This window comes from Talpa europaea (assembly GCF_964194135.1).
Source record: "Talpa europaea genome assembly, chromosome: 3".
Taxonomy (NCBI): Eukaryota; Metazoa; Chordata; class Mammalia; order Eulipotyphla; family Talpidae; genus Talpa; species Talpa europaea.
The window spans coordinates 44,317,331-44,327,381 of NC_140069.1; the positions used below are offsets into that span (position 1 = coordinate 44,317,331).

Genomic DNA, 10,051 nt, shown 5'->3' on the forward strand with positions numbered 1-10,051 from the left:
TTTAGAACAATTGCAATAGGGGGAGTGCACTGAAGGAGGTGAAAGGTAAGATAGATCGATTCAGTATAAACCAAGAAGATGAGAGCCACCAGAATTTAGGAAAAGGGTTGTGGGGATAGAGAAATGAATAGATTAGAAAAATATTTTGGACAAAGAACAGACTTTGGAAATGGATTTGTCGAGAAAGGAAAGGTAAGCTGTCTTTTAACTCCCTCCTTTCTTTCCTTTAGATCCTGGCTAGTGTGAGGCAAGAATATCAAAGAACAACTTGCAGCAAAAAATTTTATTACCGTACCTATAAGCTGAAGTCTTGAGGGAGCTGCAGGAAGGGGAAAGAGGAGAGTCACTCAAGAAGGCATTTATGGGTGAGACGCATTCCTGTCATATATCTCATTTAAGTGGAAAACAGCACTTAAAAAACCTATTATTTAATAGTCATTTTCATTTCCTATAGTTGAACTTGTTAAGCCACTAGGCCCTCTCTGCCACTAAGTCCTCTAGGATTCATGAATAATATAAAATATTCCCTCTTCAAAACCTCTCTGTCAGAGATATTCAATTTCAAGAAGTACAAATTTATTTCAGGGTGAGCTTTCCAGCCCTTTTACCCTCTAACCAAATACATGAAACATCTTAATAGTAGAATCATAAAAATAATAGAATTTCAAAGAGGTCATTTTGTCTTAGTTTTGTAAGTGAAGAAATCAAGGCAGAGATTAGATGACATGACTTATCCAGGATCACACAGCCCTGGTGGCAGTGAACTTCATTATGATCACTGCCTCCCTCTGGAACCCACTTCCTGTCTGTTAGTGCAGAACCTTCAGGGTCCTAGAAATCATGACGACCAGGCTCATGAGTATTGAGGGCTAATTTCAGAAATTTAATTTTAACAGATTTTCAGTTTGGATTTGCCAGCTAATTAATAAAATATCAAATATCTGAACTGGTCTATATACTCCTTGGTAACAGCAAACACTGGATCCGTTACTCGCTTTGGCTTCAAATAATAGGCATTTAATAAATGTATTTTGAGTCAGGCTTACAAGCTAACCATAAATCAGCTTTTATATTTCATTTTAAAACATTTTTGTTCCTTTAGTGCCTGTTTCTTTAGTGTATTTATGAAATGATTTTAGTATATTTTATGTCATTGTTTTCTTAGAAAACTGTGTGATGTATACCTTTTTATTTCCTTAATAATAACATTTCTGTGTTCATGTTGCTTTGCTAGTATTTGTTTTCTGCAATAGTATGATAGAATAATAAACTCTTATTGTTCCTTTATTTTTCTCTTATAACTTTATAAATATAAAGAGTATTTGAGAAAGATTAGAGGCATTGAAAAATATTTCTTTGAAATCAGGGAAAGTGCTGGAAATTAAAGTGAGATCTTGACTTATCCATCGCAGTGTTCCATAGAGTTCATGGTATTTATTAAGTTTGTATCCATCTCCATTAGTCATGTTGTTATTTAGCCTCATCGCTGTTAGCTTCAGGATTTTATTATCTCCCTGCTCAAATGTCTGATCAAAGCAGATTCTTAGTGGCTCGGTTCGGAAGTAGGATGCAACCTGCTAAAGCCTGTTATTCCTTTGGTAAGGAGAACCAAAAAAGGGGGGTGAAGGTAGGGAGAAGATTGGGAGAGAAGAGAAAGGAGAAGGAGGAAGAAGGTCCAAGGAAGAAGTGATTGTTTCCTGCTATATTTATACTCTAAAGGCCCATCTTCTCAGGGCCTGTGGCATTTCTGTATCACAGCTTTCCACGGCTGAGTTGGGAGCAGAGCCCCATTGCAGCTGTTTGATGATGTACCCCTTCCATCCTTTTTTCCTAGAGACCTTCAAAGAAGGCATGACTTCCAGAGAAGAGAGTGCGAAGGAGACCAACAGAGTGCTACGAATAAGTCAGTTGGATGCACTTGAACTAAACAAGGCCCTGGAGCAGCTGGTGTGGTCCCAGTTTACTCAGTGCTTTCATGGATTTAAGCCAGGGCTGTTAGCCCACTTTGAACCAGAGGTGAAAGCATTCTTGTGGCTTTTCTTGTGGAGATTCACCATCTACTCGAAAAATGCCACTGTGGGACAGTCAGTTTTGAATATTCAGTACAAAAGTGATATTTCTCCGAACCTGAGGTATCAGCCACCTAGTAAAAACCAAAAACTTGGTTATGCTGTCTGCACAATTGGTGGGAAATGGTTAGAAGAACGATGTTATGATTTATTTCGAAACCAACATTTAGCATCTTTTGGGAAATTCAAGCAGTGTGTGAATTTTGTGATTGGACTTTTGAAATTAGGTGAATTGATTAATTTCTTGATTTTCCTTCAAAGGGGCAAGTTTGCAACTTTGACAGAACGTCTCCTGGGCATTCATTCAGTATTTTGCAAACCCCAAGGCATACGTGAAGTTGGCTTTGAGTATATGAATAGGGAACTTCTCTGGCATGGTTTTGCTGAGTTTCTGATCTTTCTCTTGCCACTTATCAATATCCAGAAGTTGAAAGCCAAGTTATCTTCATGGTGTATCCCTGTTACTGGTCGTCCTAATAGTGACAACACATTAGCCATCAGTGGCAAAGAATGTTCTCTGTGTGGAGAATGGCCAACCATGCCTCACACTATCGGATGTGAACATATTTTCTGTTATTATTGTGTTAAGAGTAGTTTTTTATTTGACATGTACTTTACCTGTCCCAAGTGTGGCACAGAAGTGCACAGTGTGCAGCCACTGAAGTCAGGAATTGAGATGTCAGAAGTGAATGCCCTTTAGGCACTAAAATTATTTCCTCTACAGAAAACGGTATTATGTTTAAATCCTTAATATTAGTCATCCCAAGGATATCATTTAGTACAAAAGTGTTGGGTTCTCAGCCACTATCTTCTGTTCTTCCTAAGCGTGACTAAATTCTAATCCCTGGAAACCACATGATTCTCAATGTATTATGAAAACAGTAAATTTTTTTAAATCACTGCATCCAGTTTTTCATGTCAAGAATAATGGACAGCTTTTGTCAGGTGACTTCTAAGAATGTGTCTTCATTTTGTTACTTCCTGGAAGGAGGTTAAACTGTAAAAATAAAGGATTTGGGAGATTCTAGGATGAATGTGCATTTGTTTTCAGAGGTGGTTTAAACCATCATAATCTGGCAGTGATAAGACACTGTTGTTTTAAATCTTAAGATCTGTTACCCCAGTTGTAATCTTAAACCTTTCTCTGTAGCCAGCTTTCAAGGCATTCGGTTAACTTCATTCAGGCAGAATGATAGGCACCAGACGTTCAAGACTCAAGTTTTGCTAGCTTTCTGATCCCACCATAATGAGACCATCTTGCCTAATATTTCCAGCAGTATCCAATAGCTCACTGTCGTTGGCCTGCCTGGCACTACATATACATTCCTGAACCAGTAATCACATATGCCTCAGTAACCTAAAATGGGAGAGGAGGCTGTTCTCCACAAGAAACTGAGGGGCTGTCATAAAAATGCTAGATTCTGTCCTCCCTGGTGGTGCAGGGGTTAAAGTCAGCGCTATCAAGCTGTATCCAGCCGGTGCAGCAGGACTTGGATCCCTGGCCAGGGAGCTGACCCACATGGTCAGCAGACCTCGCCTGTCTTGCCCGCTGCTCCCCTCAGCAGTGTATTTAAGTAGATCCACCTGTTCTGCTCCCCACTCTTGTCTTGGTGAATCCTCTCATACCCATACCTCTGGCCTACATTACCTAGTTCTTGTATGCATAAATAAATAAATCTTAAAAAAAAAAAAAATGGTAGATTCTGAGCAGTTAATGATAACAGGGCCTTACTAGAGTCTACATTTGCCTTTTTTATACTAAAAGCTCACAAGCCATCTTTAATTCTATCAATGATCTATTTTGATTAGGACTTAAGTAATTGATTATCTTAGATTGTAGACTTAAAAGGATAAAGTCAATATGATTTTGTTCTACCAACAATTTTGTTATACTGTTATATTTACATCAGGCTAAATTCAAATTAGATGCCCATATTTTCATAATTTTAACATGAAGACACAATATATTGCATATATGCTAATAGAGTGATCAATGTATTTTTGCCCCTCATAATGGCACTTAGCTTAATATGTATTTTTAATTTTTTTTTCATTTTTATTTAACATCTTTCACCCATTCCCCTCTCCCTGCAATAAGTGCTAACCCTCTTGAGATCAGGGAATGTCACTCTTGCTCATCACTGGATAACTAGAGCCTCTCTCTTGTTCCCAACATACCAATAGGAACATTTGTTAACTGAATAACTATTCCTATTTCACAGATTGGGTTTTACAGAAATAGTTTGCAGTACATGATACTCATAAAAGGAAATGGAAAAAAACGGGGGGGGGGCCTCCCTGGTGGCACAGGGGGTTAAGTCGCAGTCATGTGGAACTATCTGCAGCCACTGTAGCATAGCAGGAGTTCAAACCCTGGGTGGCCAGGGAACTACCCACGTGGACAGCAGACCTCGCCTGTCTAGCCCGCTGCTCCCCTCAGCAGTGTATTTCAATTGATCCACCTGTTGTGTTCCCCACTCTGCCTCTGGTGAATCCTCTCACCTCCCCACTCTGCCTCTGGTGAATCCTCTCACCTCCTCTGGCCTGTACCCCAGTTCTTGTATGCACAAATAAAATTTTTTTAAAAAGTTTCAGGCAGAGAAATAGAAGTGTAATGTGGACCTGACAGCCTCAGCCAATCAGGAGAGAAACTAGTATTGTCTGACAGAATGGCCTAGACTGGGCCTAGATAGCCTTTTTACCTACACCTCTGTCACTGGAAGTGGACCGTTCTGGGAAGGCCGTGACCTCGAGAACAGCATTCTGAGCAGAGGCTGACCTGAAGGAGCTGACAGCTGGGGGCAGTCTGCTGACCCCATTCCCCACAGCTGAGCATGGAGTTCCTTCCTGAAGGAGGAACTGTGTGACTATCCTGATGTACCACATCTAAAACTGCCTTCGTTGTTTTTTCTTGCTTGTAAACATTCTTAGTCAACAACACAAATAATGGCAGATAGTGTTCATCTTAAAATCTGGTCTGTGACTCATTTGTACATTCAAGAGCTGCTTTGAGGATTTCTGCCTCCCTGCAGAGAGTTGCTTTGCCTCCCTAAGAGAGACTTGCTGTCACAGTTCCAGACTACCTTCAGTCGCTGCTTCCCTGCATATTGTCCAGAGATTTGCTTTAACACTGGTACCGATAGTCCCACTCCCGGGTGGTCTCAGGTTCAGGATAACTGGATCATGATTTTTTGTTAGTTTTAAAGATTTATTTTAGGGCCTCCCCTGGTGGTGCAAGGGGTTGAGCACAGCACTGAGAAGCTGTCCGCAGCCTCTGCAGCACTGGTTCGATCCCAGCTGGCCAGCAAGGGTCCCACATGTTGCGGTAGACCTCTCCTGTCACGCCCGCTGCTCCCCTCAGCAGTGTATTTCGTCAGTCTGCCTGTTCTGTTCCCTGCTCTGTCTCTAGTGAATCCTCTTACCCTCCCACACATCTGGCCTGTATCCCGGTTCTTATATACATAAATAAATAAATCTTTGAAAAAATATTTATTTTATTTATGCATCCAAGAACTGGGATATAGGCCGGAGGTTGAGGGGTGGGAGGTGAGAGGATTCACCAGTGACAGAGTGGGAAGCAGAATAGGTGTATCTGCTGCCATACACTGTTGAGGGGAGAGTGAATCAGATAGGAGAGGTCTGCTGTGCCAAGTGAGTATCTACCTGACAGGGGATCGAACACATGCTGCGGTGGCTGCCTGTATCTTCATTGTTCTGAGACTTATTAACCCCTTGCACCAGGAGGGAGGCCCTGGGTCATGTTTAGTTTCAAGATCTATTTCCACTTTAGCCTAAAGAACACAAACATCAGCTGTGAATGTATTACCTTGGGAAAATAAATAACTTGTGCACTGAGCTTTTTCTTTTGTCTCCCATGCAACTTGTTCTCAAATCAAGTTTGCTACATGTATATTTTGTGTATCCATGTAGCTTCAGTGATCATATCTAAAATACTAACATTTTTCAAAACAGATGTCCTGCTCCCTGGCTTCCAACTCCCCTTCCCCTGCCTTCAGTGCCTAGTGACTGTGGGTTTGAGAAGTTTACTTAACTTCTCTAAGATTCAATTTGATCAATCTATGAAATGGACATTCAGTATCTACCTGCTAGGACTTTAATGAAATTAACTAAATCATGCTTCAAAAATTACTTACTGAGCCCCAACAGGCATATACTATACTCAGAGATGTTTTCATGAATAAAACAAAATCCCCGCTTTCTTGGACAGATGATAGATAATAAATGTGTAAGAGAATTTCACATGTTAGAAGTAATCCGAAGAAAATAAAACAGACTACAGTAAGGGAAAGTGACAAGGATTTTAAATTGAATATTCAGGATGATCTAAAGAGTTGAAATTTGAAATATCTAAATAAAGAAGAAAATCAATCAAAGGAGAGGTGCCAGGATAAGGAAGTGGCAGGTGCCTAAGCTCTCTGGTGAGAGTCCATTGCCTATTTGAGGAGCAGCAAGAAATCAAAGTGAACAAAAGAAAGGTAGAAAAGGAAGGTGTGGTGAGGGGTCCTAGGGTGAGGCCATGACAAAGATAACATTCTAATTATGAAGAAGACACTGGAAGATTTTAAGCAGAGAAGTGACATCAAATTTAAGTTTTCAAAGGCTCACTATGGCTAATATATGAAGAATTATGAATAAAACAAGAAAATGTAGTGAAAGGGTAAAGCAAATAATCAGTTCTTAAGAGCCATGATTATTTTCTATTAGGTTTGCAATACATTAGCTGTCACTCTCCAAAATGTTCAGGAACATGGAAGCAAACAAATAGATTTTCATAGATTCCATGTAACATCTACTCATGAGGTAGTTATTCAAATCCTCATAAAGAGACTGCTTTATTTTGAATAGAAATCTAATAAATTTTCACCAACAGATTAAAAACATAAGAGGGAGGGAGAAAAATGGCAAAGAGCAAGCACATTCATAAAAACAATAATAAAAACCTGGTAGCAGTGAAAGAAAAATTTTTAAAAAGTTGTAATCTGGTAATACTCAGAGGAAGAGCAGACAGACTCAGGACTAACTGCACAGTGATTAGTATGGTTTTACAAATGACCTTTGATCAATAAAAGCTACCTTATATTGTGTATAGTTTGGTTAAGAAGACAGGAACATTTAATACTGCTATATTTCAAAAAAGCCTTCAAAATGTGTTAGCACTTGATTCATTTGTAATATTTACTTTTAATAAAAAGCCCCCCCCCCCAACAGCACTCAATAAGTTACTGTGTTAAGAAAATATATTTCCAGGGCCTCCCCGGTGGCGCAGCGGTTGAGCTTTGGGTTGCGAAGCTGCCCGCGGCCTCTGCGGCGCCGATTCGATCCCCGGCTGCTCCCCGGCCACTGGAGGAGGGTCCCACATGGCGCGCAGACCTCTCCTGCCGCCCACTGCTCCCCTCAGCAGTGTGCTTCAGTCCTTCTGCCTGCTCTGCTCCCCGCTCTGGCTCTGGTGAATTCTCTCACCCTCCCGCGCTTCTGACTGTACCCAGTGCATGTATAAACAAAACAAACAAACAAACAAACCAGCAAACAAATAAATAAAGCATGCCTCTATTAAAAAAAAAAAAAATTAAAAAAAAAAAAGAAAATATATTTCCAGCAACAGAACACTTCCAAAAATAATTTTTAGGCAAACCTGTTTTCTATAGAACTGATGATGCTCCATGTTCTGTGGTTTATGTGTGCTCTTTAAAATCACATGACCAATTTTGTTTGTGTTTATCAAAGGCAAAACAAACGTAGTTAGTAAACAACTCTTTCAAATATGTGAATGTAGAAGATGGAAGATCCTAAAAACCTTTGAGTATTCACTTTGCATTATAATAAAGCCTGCCTTTTTGACCAACCAATGGCAACTGTTGAAACAATGAAATATTTCATACATTTAAAATTACATATTAAATCTCTTCTCCACATAGTATATACATTTTTTAGCCACTTAGAAGTATGCACACAACGAAAAAAAGTAAATGGTTCCCACTTACTTTTCCAAAAGTCTTTATATGGTATTTATAAATGAATGTACAGTATTTGTAAATAAATGTAGTTTAGTCACTTTAAGATGCACTGATACACCAGATCAAAGCAATTGACCTGAATATAATATCAATCCACCTAAGCCTATAAGATAGTCATATTTCCTCAACTAAGAATCAAGATACAGGTCAGACCCCGGACTTTATATTCCTTCCAGATGTGGACACAAAAAAATGCTGGCATTTCTGGGATATTTTTAAGACACAGTAAGACATAATGCAAACTTAAACTTCAGCTGAGACTTTATCTAAATAGTCACAATTCTGAATTTAGTGGAGCCAGAGGCTTTGCTGCCTTGTGAGAGGAGTCTCGGTTCCCTGGTAAAGGTATCTCTAAGCACTTGGGAAATTGCATCCTCTCCTGACAGCCTCTGTTCGTATAAATCCACATCAGTTTGTAAAAGTGCTCTCTGTCAACAAAAAGTATAAAATACTGCTGTTGTTTTCCACAAATGGCAATTATGTCTAGTTGCTTTCTACATGCTTAGTTCCAGACCAAATACGAAGAGCAAACAAGTTGAGAGCAAGAATCCCCATTCAATATAGCGAGTAGTATTTCTTTGTGTCCCTTCTCAAGCCCTGTAGAATATCCCTCCAGTTCCACTGGATAACTCTCAAGCAGTAAAGTAGACTGTGAGCTCATTGAGGACAGAGAGTATATCTTTCTGATTCTTTTTTGATGACACTAAGCCAAAAACAGTGACTGACAAAATGCAGATATTTAGTAAATGTTTAAAGGAGACAAGAGTTTGTATTTTATCAGGAAGACCTTCCCAAATATTGAGCAGAGCATCAAACAGTAATATTGTGGGAAAATTTCTACATTCATTTTTATAATAATATGGAGAGACCAGCCATCCCAGTTTATAGTATATCTTAGGAGTGGCATTTTTAATTTAAACTGTTCTGTGGCATTCTTGCTATGAGGGGAAACACAGTTGGAAATTCAGGAGCACAATAAGAAAATTAATAACTTTTCTTTGAAAATACATGCAATTTTGGAGCTGTCAATTTTAGCTATGTCTCTTTAAATACTTTTTCTTCTAGAATTCAACTGGGTAGATGAGATTTTTTTTTTTAATTCCATTATAGAAGTAATAGCCCTGTTTTGGTGTTTTGTAAGCAGATAATATTCTGCTAGCAACTGTCTTTTCAGTAATGCATTGCTTGAATTCTGAATTCTATTATTTTACATCTACAGCAGCTTAAAGTGTATTTTTTATAAACAGCAAACTTCACCTCATAAAAATTCATTACATAAGGGCATAAACAAGTGCTTTTCCTTCTAGTCATTGGCAGTAAGTGATTCATCAGTTTTCCACAGAAAACCAATTTCATTGCAGATGTCCTGTAATTTCCAATCTCCCTGAATTGTGGAACCCTATCACACAATCCCAAAGCAAGGAATGTAGGGACTTTTTTAAGGTCTGTGCTTAGTGTCTTTAATGGGATTGAATATTATTTGCTGTCTCATTGGTTTTATTTTTTAAAATTAAGTAATCAGATTCCTATCCTTCTGGTAGAATATTCAAACCCACAGATTATTTGATATCTGAATACAATAGCCTTCACTCCTTTGCCTGAAGTCAAGCTAGAAATATTAAGAGAAACAGAGTCCCAGCCCTGCCACTTACTGGCTGTATGACCCTTAATTAACTGAGCTTCAGAGTTCTCGTTAGAAAATGGAGAATAAAAATTTATATTTAACATGGTTATTTTAAGAATTAAATGGCAAGATGCAGGTTAAAAAAAAAGAGAGAGAGAGAAACAAAATTTTTCCCAAGTCTAACAATATTTCTCAGTGTTTCTGTTACAAGACAGGGAGAGGGGCACCCCAAACTTGCCTGCTCTAAATAGGTTCTGCCATCCGCCGCATTAACACAAAACATGAGACTTTAATGGGAAGGAACTTTAATACAATTAGGAAAC

At 38.9% G+C, this 10,051-nt stretch overlaps 1 protein-coding gene across 1 annotated transcript; it reads left to right on the forward strand.

Moving 5' to 3' along the window:
• Positions 1 to 1,851: 1,851 nt before the first annotated feature.
• PEX2 (peroxisomal biogenesis factor 2) lies at positions 1,852 to 2,769 on the forward strand (the record flags this gene model as incomplete). The annotated part of the gene is made up of 1 exon (XM_084229298.1): positions 1,852 to 2,769. One exon carries the CDS (start codon positions 1,852 to 1,854, stop codon positions 2,767 to 2,769), a length of 918 nt encoding a protein of 305 aa, XP_084085424.1.
• Positions 2,770 to 10,051: the final 7,282 nt, after the last annotated feature.